General features: G+C 45.8%; 1 protein-coding gene across 1 annotated transcript in view; it reads left to right on the forward strand.

Annotated features, from left to right (window-relative positions):
* The window catches only part of LOC115123110 (ERC protein 2-like), a 513,551-nt gene that overhangs the window by 367,482 nt on the left and 133,101 nt on the right, over nucleotides 1-12,968 (forward strand). Inside the window, exon 16 of the mRNA XM_065005262.1 lies at nucleotides 7,985-8,155. Coding sequence (XP_064861334.1) covers nucleotides 7,985-8,155 — 171 coding nt within the window. The remainder of the gene's footprint in view (nucleotides 1-7,984; nucleotides 8,156-12,968) is intronic.

Raw genomic sequence — 12,968 nt, forward strand, 5'->3', positions numbered from 1 at the left:
GTGGAGGAACGGGTAACTAAATATTGATGGAGGAACAGGTAGCTAAATATTGGTGGAGGAACAGGTAGCTAAATATTGGTGGAGGAACAGGTAGCTAAATATTGGTGGAGGAACGGGTAGCTAAATATTGGTGGAGGAACGGGTAGCTGCGTATTGGTGGAGGAACGGGTAACTAAATATTGGTGGAGGAACGGGTAACTAAATATTGGTGGAGGAACGGGTAGCTAAATATTGGTGGAGGAACGGGTAGCTGCGTATTGGTGGAGGAACGGGTAACTAAATATTGGTGGAGGAACGGGTAACTGAATATTGGTGGAGGAACGGGTAACTAAATATTGGTGGAGGAACGGGTAACTAAATATTGGTGGAGGAACGGGTAGCTAAATATTGGTGGAGGAACGGGTAACTAAATATTGGTGGAGGAACGGGTAACTGCGTATTGGTGGAGGAACGGGTAACTAAATATTGGTGGAGGAACGGGTAACTAAATATTGGTGGAGGAACGGGTAGCTAAATATTGGTGGAGGAACGGGTAGCTAAATATTGGTGGAGGAACGGGTAGCTAAATATTGGTGGAGGAACAGGTAGCTAAATATTGGTGGTGGAACGAGTAGCTAAATATTGGTGGAGGAACGGGTAACTAAATATTGGTGGAGGAACGGGTAACTAAATATTGGTGGAGGAACGGGTAGCTAAATATTGGTGGAGGAACGGGTAGCTAAATATTGGCGGAGGAACGGGTAACTAAATATTGGTGGAGGAACGGGTAGCTAAATATTGGTGGAGGAACGGGTAGCTAAATATTGGAGGAGGAACGGGTAGCTGCATATTGGTGGAGGAACGGGTAGCTAAATATTGGTGGAGGAACGGGTCGCTAAATATTGGAGGAGGAACGGGTAGCTGCGTATTGGTGGAGGAACGGGTAACTAAATATTGGAGGAGGAACGGGTAGCTGCGTATTGGTGGAGGAACGGGTAACTAAATATTGGTGGAGGAACGGGTAACTGAATATTGGTGGAGGAACGGGTAACTAAATATTGGTGGAGGAACGGGTAACTAAATATTGGTGGAGGAACGGGTAGCTAAATATTGGTGGAGGAACGGGTAACTAAATATTGGTGGAGGAACGGGTAACTGCGTATTGGTGGAGGAACGGGTAACTAAATATTGGTGGAGGAACGGGTAACTAAATATTGGTGGAGGAACGGGTAGCTAAATATTGGTGGAGGAACGGGTAGCTAAATATTGGTGGAGGAACGGGTAGCTAAATATTGGTGGAGGAACAGGTAGCTAAATATTGGTGGTGGAACGAGTAGCTAAATATTGGTGGAGGAACGGGTAACTAAATATTGGTGGAGGAACGGGTAACTGAATATTGGTGGAGGAACGGGTAACTAAATATTGGTGGAGGAACGGGTAACTAAATATTGGTGGAGGAACGGGTAGCTAAATATTGGTGGAGGAACGGGTAACTAAATATTGGTGGAGGAACGGGTAACTGCGTATTGGTGGAGGAACGGGTAACTAAATATTGGTGGAGGAACGGGTAACTAAATATTGGTGGAGGAACGGGTAGCTAAATATTGGTGGAGGAACGGGTAGCTAAATATTGGTGGAGGAACGGGTAGCTAAATATTGGTGGAGGAACAGGTAGCTAAATATTGGTGGTGGAACGAGTAGCTAAATATTGGTGGAGGAACGGGTAACTAAATATTGGTGGAGGAACGGGTAACTAAATATTGGTGGAGGAACGGGTAGCTAAATATTGGTGGAGGAACGGGTAGCTAAATATTGGCGGAGGAACGGGTAACTAAATATTGGTGGAGGAACGGGTAGCTAAATATTGGTGGAGGAACGGGTAGCTAAATATTGGAGGAGGAACGGGTAGCTGCATATTGGTGGAGGAACGGGTAGCTAAATATTGGTGGAGGAACCGGTCGCTAAATATTGGAGGAGGAACGGGTAGCTGCGTATTGGTGGAGGAACGGGTAACTAAATATTGGTGGAGGAACGGGTAACTGAATATTGGTGGAGGAACGGGTAACTAAATATTGGTGGAGGAACGGGTAACTAAATATTGGTGGAGGAACGGGTAACTGCGTATTGGTGGAGGAACGGGTAACTAAATATTGGTGGAGGAACGGGTAACTAAATATTGGTGGAGGAACGGGTGCCTAGATATTGGTGGAGGAACGGGTAACTAAATATTGGTGGAGGAACAGGTAGCTAAATATTGGTGGAGGAACGGGTAGCTAAATATTGGTGGAGGAACGGGTAGTTAAATATTGGTGGAGGAACGGGTAGCTGCATATTGGTGGAGGAACGGGTAACTAAATATTGGTGGAGGAACAGGTAGCTAAATATTGGTGGAGGAACGGGTAGCTAAATATTGGTGGAGGAACAGGTAGCTAAATATTGGTGGAGGAACGGGTAACTAAATATTGATGGAGGAACAGGTAGCTAAATATTGGTGGAGGAACAGGTAGCTAAATATTGGTGGAGGAACAGGTAGCTAAATATTGGTGGAGGAACGGGTAGCTAAATATTGGTGGAGGAACGGGTAGCTGCGTATTGGTGGAGGAACGGGTAACTAAATATTGGTGGAGGAACGGGTAACTAAATATTGGTGGAGGAACGGGTAGCTAAATATTGGTGGAGGAACGGGTAGCTGCGTATTGGTGGAGGAACGGGTAACTAAATATTGGTGGAGGAACGGGTAACTGAATATTGGTGGAGGAACGGGTAATTAAATATTGGTGGAGGAACGGGTAACTAAATATTGGTGGAGGAACGGGTAGCTAAATATTGGTGGAGGAACGGGTAGCTAAATATTGGTGGAGGAACAGGAAGCTAAATATTGGTGGTGGAACTGCTAAATATTGGTGGAGGAACGGGTAACTAAATATTGGAATATTGTGGAGGAACGGGTAACTAAATATTGGTGGAGGAACGGGTAACTAAATATTGGTGGAGGAACGGGTAGCTAAATATTGGTGGAGGAACGGGTAACTAAATATTGGTGGAGAACGGGTAACTAAATATTGGTGGAGGAACGGGTAACTAAATATTGGTACGGGTAACTAAATATTGGTGGAGGAACGGGTAGCTAAATATTGGTGGAGGAACGGGTAGCTAAATATTGGTGGAGGAACGGGTAGCTAAATATTGGTGGAGGAACAGGTAGCTAAATATTGGTGGTGGAACGAGTAGCTAAATATTGGTGGAGGAACGGGTAACTAAATATTGGTGGAGGAACGGGTAACTAAATATTGGTGGAGGAACGGGTAGCTAAATATTGGTGGAGGAACGGGTAGCTAAATATTGGCGGAGGAACGGGTAACTAAATATTGGTGGAGGAACGGGTAGCTAAATATTGGTGGAGGAACGGGTAGCTAAATATTGAGGAGGAACGGGTAGCTGCATATTGGTGGAGGAACGGGTAGCTAAATATTGGTGGAGGAACCGGTCGCTAAATATTGGAGGAGGAACGGGTAGCTGCGTATTGGTGGAGGAACGGGTAACTAAATATTGGTGGAGGAACGGGTAACTGAATATTGGTGGAGGAACGGGTAACTAAATATTGGTGGAGGAACGGGTAACTAAATATTGGTGGAGGAACGGGTAACTGCTAAATATTGGTGGAGGAACGGGTAACTAAATATTGGTGGAGGAACGGGTAACTAAATATTGGTGGAGGAACGGGTGCCTAGATATTGGTGGAGGAACGGGTAACTAAATATTGGTGGAGGAACAGGTAGCTAAATATTGGTGGAGGAACGGGTAGCTAAATATTGGTGGAGGAACGGGTAGTTAAATATTGGTGGAGGAACGGGTAGCTGAATATTGGTGGAGGAACGGGTAACTAAATATTGGTGGAGGAACAGGTAGCTAAATATTGGTGGAGGAACGGGTAGCTAAATATTGGTGGAGGAACGGGTAAGCTAAATATTGGTGGAGGAACGGGTAACTAAATATTGATGGAGGAACAGGTAACTAAATATTGGTGGAGGAACAGGTAGCTAAATATTGGTGGAGGAACAGGTAGCTAAATATTGGTGGAGGAACGGGTAGCTAAATATTGGTGGAGGAACGGTAGCTAAATATTGGTGGAGGAACGGGTAACTAAATATTGGTGGAGGAACGGGTAACTAAATATTGGTGGAGGAACGGGTAGCTAAATATTGGTGGAGGAAAGCTAAATATTGGTAACTAAATATTGGTGGAGGAACGGGTAACTAAATATTGGTGGAGGAACGGGTAATTAAATATTGGTGGAGGAACGGGTAACTAAATATTGGTGGAGGAACGGGTAGCTAAATATTGGTGGAGGAACGGGTAACTAAATATTGGTGGAGGAACGGGTAACTAAATATTGGTGGAGGAACGGGTAACTAAATATTGGTGGAGGAACGGGTAACTAAATATTGGTGGAGGAACGGGTAGCTAAATATTGGTGGAGGAACGGGTAGCTAAATATTGGTGGAGGAACGGGTAGCTAAATATTGGTGGAGGAACAGGTAGCTAAATATTGGTGGTGGAACGAGTAGCTAAATATTGGTGGAGGAACGGGTAACTAAATATTGGTGGAGGAACGGGTAACTAAATATTGGTGGAGGAACGGGTAACTAAATATTGGTGGAGGAACGGGTAGCTAAATATTGGCGGAGGAACGGGTAACTAAATATTGGTGGAGGAACGGGTAGCTAAATATTGGTGGAGGAACGGGTAGCTAAATATTGGAGGAGGAACGGGTAGCTAAATATTGGTGGAGGAACGGGTAGCTAAATATTGGTGGAGGAACGGGTCGCTAAATATTGGAGGAGGAACGGGTAGCTAAATATTGGTGGAGGAACGGGTAACTAAATATTGGTTGGTAGCTAAATATTGGTGGAGGAACGGGTAACTAAATATTGGTGGAGGAACGGGTAACTAAATATTGGTGGAGGAACGGGTAACTAAATATTGTGGAGGAACGGGTAACTAAATATTGGTGGAGGAACGGGTAACTAAATATTGGTGGAGGAACGGGTAACTAAATATTGGTGGAGGAAAATATTGGTGGAGGAACGGGTAACTAAATATTGGTGGAGGAACGGGTGGAGGAACTAAATATTGGTGGAGGAACGGGTAGCTAAATATTGGTGGAGGAACGGGTAGCTAAATATTGGTGGAGGAACAGGTAGCTAAATATTGGTGGTGGAACGAGTAGCTAAATATTGGTGGAGGAACGGGTAACTAAATATTGGTGGAGGAACGGGTAACTGAATATTGGTGGAGGAACGGGTAACTAAATATTGGTGGAGGAACAGGTAACTAAATATTGGTGGAGGAACAGGTAGCTAAATATTGGTGGAGGAACGGTAACTAAATATTGGTGGAGGAACGGGTAACTGCGTATTGGTGGAGGAACGGGTAACTAAATATTGGTGGAGGAACGGGTAACTAAATATTGGTGGAGGAACGGGTAGCTAAATATTGGTGGAGGAACGGGTAGCTAAATATTGGTGGAGGAACGGGTAGCTAAATATTGGTGGAGGAACAGGTAGCTAAATATTGGTGGTGGAACGGTAACTAAATATTGGTGGAGGAACGGGTAACTAAATATTGGTGGAGGAACGGGTAACTAAATATTGGTGGAGGAACGGGTAGCTAAATATTGGTGGAGGAACGGGTAGCTAAATATTGGCGGAGGAACGGTAACTAAATATTGGTGGAGGAACGGGTAGCTAAATATTGGTGGAGGAACGGTAGCTAAATATTGGAGGAGGAACGGGTAGCTGCATATTGGTGGAGGAACGGGTAGCTAAATATTGGTGGAGGAACGGGTCGCTAAATATTGGAGGAGGAACGGTAGCTGCGTATTGGTGGAGGAACGGGTAACTAAATATTGGTGGAGGAACGGGTAACTGAATATTGGTGGAGGAACGGTAACTAAATATTGGTGGAGGAACGGGTAACTGAATATTGGTGGAGGAACGGGTAACTAAATATTGGTGGAGGAACGGGTAACTAAATATTGGTGGAGGAACGGGTAGCTAAATATTGGTGGAGGAACGGGTAACTAAATATTGGTGGAGGAACGGGTAACTGCGTATTGGTGGAGGAACGGGTAACTAAATATTGGTGGAGGAACGGGTAACTAAATATTGGTGGAGGAACGGGTAGCTAAATATTGGTGGAGGAACGGTAGCTAAATATTGGTGGAGGAACGGGTAGCTAAATATTGGTGGAGGAACAGGTAGCTAAATATTGGTGGTGGAACGAGTAGCTAAATATTGATGGAGGAACGGGTAACTAAATATTGGTGGAGGAACGGGTAACTGAATATTGGTGGAGGAACGGGTAACTAAATATTGGTGGAGGAACGGGTAACTAAATATTGGTGGAGGAACGGGTAGCTAAATATTGGTGGAGGAACGGTAACTAAATATTGGTGGAGGAACGGTAACTGCGTATTGGTGGAGGAACGGGTAACTAAATATTGGTGGAGGAACGGTAACTAAATATTGGTGGAGGAACGGTAGCTAAATATTGGTGGAGGAACGGGTAGCTAAATATTGGTGGAGGAACGGGTAGCTAAATATTGGTGGAGGAACAGGTAGCTAAATATTGGTGGTGGAACGAGTAGCTAAATATTGGTGGAGGAACGGGTAACTAAATATTGGTGGAGGAACGGGTAACTAAATATTGGTGGAGGAACGGTAGCTAAATATTGGTGGAGGAACGGGTAGCTAAATATTGGCGGAGGAACGGGTAACTAAATATTGGTGGAGGAACGGGTAGCTAAATATTGGTGGAGGAACGGGTAGCTAAATATTGGAGGAGGAACGGGTAGCTGCATATTGGTGGAGGAACGGGTAGCTAAATATTGGTGGAGGAACGGGTCGCTAAATATTGGAGGAGGAACGGGTAGCTGCGTATTGGTGGAGGAACGGGTAACTAAATATTGGTGGAGGAACGGGTAACTGAATATTGGTGGAGGAACGGGTAACTAAATATTGGTGGAGGAACGGGTAACTAAATATTGGTGGAGGAACGGGTAGCTAAATATTGGTGGAGGAACGGGTAACTAAATATTGGTGGAGGAACGGGTAACTGCGTATTGGTGGAGGAACGGGTAACTAAATATTGGTGGAGGAACGGGTAACTAAATATTGGTGGAGGAACGGGTAGCTAAATATTGGTGGAGGAACGGGTAGCTAAATATTGGTGGAGGAACGGGTAGCTAAATATTGGTGGAGGAACAGGTAGCTAAATATTGGTGGTGGAACGAGTAGCTAAATATTGGTGGAGGAACGGGTAACTAAATATTGGTGGAGGAACGGGTAACTAAATATTGGTGGAGGAACGGGTAGCTAAATATTGGTGGAGGAACGGGTAGCTAAATATTGGTGGAGGAACGGGTAACTAAATACTGGTGGAGGAACGGGTAGCTAAATATTGGTGGAGGAACGGGTAGCTAAATATTGGAGGAGGAACGGGTAGCTGCATATTGGTGGAGGAACGGGTAGCTAAATATTGGTGGAGGAACGGGTAGCTAAATATTGGTGGAGGAACGGGTAGCTAAATATTGGTGGAGGAACGGGTAGCTAAATATTGGTGGAGGAACGGGTAGCTGCATATTGGTGGAGGAACGGGTAGCTGCATATTGGTGGAGGAACGGGTAGCTAAATATTGGTGGAGGAACGGGTAGCTAAATATTGGTGGAGGAACGGGTAGCTAAATATTGGTGGTGGAACGAGTAGCTGCATATTGGTGGTGGAACAAGTAGCTGCATATTGGTGGTGGAACGAGTAGCTGCATATTGGTGGTGGAACAAGTAGCTGCATATTGGTGGTGGAACGAGTAGCTGCATATTGGTTGAGGAACGGGTAGCTGCATATTGGTTGAGGAACGGGTAGATTGGGTTTCTCCCATTCCATGTAAAGGCTTTTGAGATTGATAAATGCAAAACACACTATAAATTGTAAATGTTCTCCTCCAGACCCAGAGTAGGATGAAGCTCATAGCAGACAACTATGATGAAGAACATCTACACCCTCATCATCCTCACCACCCCCACCCGGGGGTACACCCTGCTCACCCTGCTCACCCACACCACCGGACCCCTGCAAGAGGACCACCCCACGCCAACCACAGAGCCCCAATGGACCAGGTTAGTACTCACTCACTCACTCACTCACTCACTCACTCACCACACACACACACACACACACACACACACACACACACACACACACACACACACACACACACACAGCTGAAAGATGTGATTAGACATTGATTTGGTATGTGCTAGTTTCTGCTCCTCTCTCTTTGTCTGAGCTGACAGTAATACACATATCATCCTCAGAGGCAGCTACTTGTGGTCTGATCATCATCAAAGAAATCCCCTCTCTCATCTCACCTCCATTCCTCCACCCCTCCATCTCCATCCTTGCCAACTTACAGTCATTTAGATATGAGGCTGCCAGATAAGTATTTTTGATTTATGTGTGAGGTTAGTTTATACTCCCTCCTCATACAAAGCTCTCTCTGAGTTTAGTGTCAATAACATCATCATCTCAGGATCATCTCCAACTTCCCTTAGGACACTCACATTAATCCCTGTTAGAAGAGAGCTCAATGGATACAGTGTCTTCAGTATTCATAACCCTTGACTTATTCCATATTTTCATATGTTACAGCCTGAATTCAAAATTGATTCAATATATTTTTCCCAGCAACACTCAATACCCCATAATAAAAAGTGAAAACAGGTTTTTCTGAATTTTTTCACATGTACATAAGAAAATGAGTCAATACATGTTAGAATCACCTTGATTTCAGCTCTGAGTCTTTCGGGGTAAGTCTCTGAGAGCTTTGCACAATTGGATTGTACAATATTTGCACATGATTCTTATTCTGTCAAGTTGGTTGTTGATCATTGCTAGACAGCTATTTTCAAGTCTTGCCATAGATTTTCAAGCCGATTTAAGTCAAAAATGTAACCAGGCCACTCAGGAACATTCAATGTCATCTTGGTAAGCAACTCCAGTATATATTTTGGCCTTGTGTTTTAGGTTAAGGTTTTGTCTCCCAGTGTCTGGTGGAAAGCAGACTAAACAAGGTTTTCCTCCAGGATTTGGCCTGTGCTTAGCTCCATTGTGTCTTTTTTTCCTAAAAGATAAATGTGTTTATTTATTTGTTTATTTATCTATTTATTTGTTGTATTTGATTATTTATTATCTATGTTATTATTATTTATTAACTTAATAAGGTGATTGATGAATGTATCATGACGATTGCAAGCATACTCATAACAAGATGCAGCCACCAACATGCTTGAAAATATGAAGTGATACTCAGTGACGTGTTGTGTTGTTTTCGACCCAAATATAACACTTAAAGTTCATTTCTTTGCCACATATGTTTGCACTTTTACTTGAGTGCCTTATTGCAAACGGGATGCATGTTTTGGAATATTTGTGTTCTCTACAGGCTTCCTCCTTTTCACTCTGTCATTTACGTTAGTATTGTGGAGTAACTACAGTGTTGTTGATCCATCCTCACTGTTCTCCTATCACCGCCATTAAACTCAGCATCTGTTTTAAAGTCACCATTGGCCTGGACCATGGAGCTTCCTCTCCATGAACTGAGTTAGGAAGGACACCTCTATCTTTGTAGTGACTGGGTGTATTGATACACCATCCAAAGTGTAATTAATAACTTCATCATGCTCAAAGGGATATTCAATGTCTGTTTTTTTGTATTTTTGTTAGGGTTAGGAGGTAGGGTTAGGTTCAGGGTCAGGAGCTTGGTTCAGGGTTAGGAAAATAGGATTTTGAATGGGACTGAATTGTATGTCCCCACAAGGTTAGTTATACAAGACTGTGTGTGTTGTAATATATATGTGTGTGTGTGTGTGTGTGTGTGTGTGTGTGTGTGTGTTGTGAATGTGTGTTTATATACTGTATGTGTGTGTGTATATGTGAATGTGTGTGTATATATGTGTGTGTCTGACAGAAGCAGCTTGGGGGCTATCAGGTGTGCTCTCTGGATAGTCTCCCATTGATAAGAGTGTCTCTGGCATTATATGTACTAAGAAATCATTTAAGGTGTACATTTTACATGGGAAGGTTTAACACCAGGCGGGCTGCAGCGTTCTGGATAACTTGCAGGGGTTGCATGGCACAAGCAGGGAACCCAACCAACAGTTGCAGTAGTCCAGATGGGAGATGACAAGCGCCTGTATTAGAACCTGCACCTTTTCCTCCGTGAGGTAGGGTCGTACTATATGGATACTAGTCACTGCTTTGATGTTTGCAGAGAACGACAGGGTGTTTTCCAGGGTTACGCCAAGGTTCTTTGTACTCTGGGAGGGGGACACCGTGGAGTTGTCAACCGTGATGTATAGGTCTTTGAGCAGGCAGGCCTTCCTTGGGAGGAAGAGCAGCACCATCTTGTCGAGGTTGAGCTTGGGGTGGTGGGCCAACATCCAAACTGAGATATCTGGCAGGCACATATAAATCTGTGTCGCCACCTGGGTGTCAGAAGGGGGGAAGGCGAAAAGTCATTGAGTGTCATCCTCATAGCAATGATAGGAGAGACCATGTAAGGATATGACGTAGCCGAGTGACTTGGTGTATAGAGAGAAGAGGAGAGGGCCTAGATCCAAGCCCTGGGGGACACCAGTAATGAGAGTACATGGTGCAGAAACAGATCCTCCCCACGTCACCTGGTAGGAGCGGCCTGCCAGGTAGAATGCAATCCAATAGTGTGGAGAGACTGAGACACTCAGCCCTGAGAGGGTGGAGAGGAGGATCTGATGGTTCACGGGATCAAAGGCAGTGGATAGATCTAGGAGGATGAGAACAGAGGAGAGAGAGTCAGATTTGGCAGTGTGGAGACCCTCCATGACACAGAGGAGAGAGTCAGCTTTGGCAGTGTGGAGACCCTCCATGACACAGAGGAGAGAGAGTCAGATTTGGCAGTGTGGAGACCCTCCATGACACAGAGGAGAGAGAGTCAGCTTTGGCAGTGTGGAGACCCTCCATGACACAGAGGAGAGAGAGTCAGCTTTGGCAGCGTGGAGACCCTCCATGACACAGAGGAGAGAGAGTCAGCTTTGGCAGCGTGGAGACCCTCCATGACACAGAGGAGAGAGAGTCAGCTTTGGCAGTGTGGAGACCCTCCATGACACAGAGGAGAGAGAGTCAGCTTTGGCAGCGTGGAGACCCTCCATGACACAGGAGAGAGAGTCAGCTTTGGCAGTGTGGAGACCCTCCATGACACAGAGGAGAGAGAGTCAGCTTTGGCAGTTTGGAGAGGCTCCGTGACACAGAGGAGAGAGAGTCAGCTTTGGCAGTGTGGAGACCCTCCATGACACAGAGGAGAGAGAGTCAGCTTTGGCAGTTTGGAGAGGCTCCGTGACACAGAGGAGAGAGAGTCAGCTTTGGCAGTGTGGAGACCCTCCGTGACACAGAGGAGAGAGAGTCAGCTATAGCAGTGTGGAGACCCTCCATGACACAGAGAAGAGCTGTCTCAATTAGGGTCAAGAAGATCGTTTTGAGAGAGATAGCAAGAGAGTTGATCAGACACCGCACACTTAAGTGTTTTGGAAAGAAAGAAAGAAAGAAAGAAAGAAAGAAAGAAAGAAAGAAAGAAAGAAAGAAAGAAAGAAAGAAAGAAAGAAGGGATACTGGTCAATCGTTTTTGAAGTCAGAGCAGTTAAGTGTTGGTTTCTTGAGGAGGGGAGAAACTCAGGGGGGGGGGGGGGGGTGGAGGATAAAGGAAGGACATTTCCTAGGGCTAGAGGCAGAAGATTGAAATTTTGAGTGATAGAAAGTGGTTTTAGAAGAAGGTACAGAGGCAGCGAAGGTAGAGTGAGTGAAAGGATGATAGGTCCTCCTGAAGTTGAGTTTTCCTCGCTCTGCTGCATGCAGCCCTGATCTGTAAGTTCACAATGAGTCACTCAGCCACAGAGTGGGAGGGCCCAGCCGGCCAGGAGGAAAGGGGACATAGTGAGTCATAGGATCTGTAAGTTCACAATGAGTCACTCAGCCACAGAGCGGGAGGGCCCAGCCGGCCAGGAGGAAAGGGGACATAGTGAGTCATAGGATCTGTAAGTTCACAATGAGTCACTCAGCCACAGAGCGGGAGGGCCCAGCCGGCCAGGAGGAAAGGGGACATAGTGAGTCATAGGATCTGTAAGTTCACAATGAGTCACTCAGCCACAGAGCGGGAGGGGCCCAGCCGGCCAGGAGGAAAGGGGACATAGTGAGTCATAGGATCTGTAAGTTCACAATGAGTCACTCAGCCACAGAGCGGGAGGGGCCCAGCCGGCCAGGAGGAAAGGGGACATAGTGAGTCATAGGATCTGTAAGTTCACAATGAGTCACTCAGCCACAGAGCGGGAGGGCCCAGCCGGCCAGGAGGAAAGGGGACATAGTGAGTCATAGGATCTGTAACTTCACAATGAGTCACTCAGCCACAGAGCGGGAGGGCCCAGCCGGCCAGGAGGAAAGGGGACATAGTGAGTCATAGGATCTGTAAGTTCACAATGAGTCACTCAGCCACAGAGCGGGAGGGCCCAGCCGGCCAGGAGGAAAGGGGACATAGTGAGTCATAGGATCTGTAAGTTCACAATGAGTCACTCAGCCACAGAGCGGGAGGGCCCAGCCGGCCAGGAGGAAAGGGGACATAGTCAGTCATAGGATGCGGAAAGGGAGGAGAGTAGGGTCGAAGAGGCAGAATCAGGAGACAGGAAGAAGAAGGATTTAAAAGAGTAGGGAGTAGTGGGAGAGAGAAGGCGAAGTCATGTGCCGTCACACTCTATCTGGGTAGGGGCTGAGTGGGCAGGGTTGGAGGAAAGAGAGACAGAAAAGTAAACAAAGTAGTGATCAGAGACATGGAGGGGGGTTTCAGTGTGATAGGTAGGCAAACAGCCTCTAGTAAAGATGAGGTCAAGCGTATTGCCCGCCTTGTGA

The sequence above is a fragment of the Oncorhynchus nerka genome, linkage group LG20, assembly GCF_034236695.1.
Source record: "Oncorhynchus nerka isolate Pitt River linkage group LG20, Oner_Uvic_2.0, whole genome shotgun sequence".
NCBI classification, from domain to species: Eukaryota; Metazoa; Chordata; class Actinopteri; order Salmoniformes; family Salmonidae; genus Oncorhynchus; species Oncorhynchus nerka.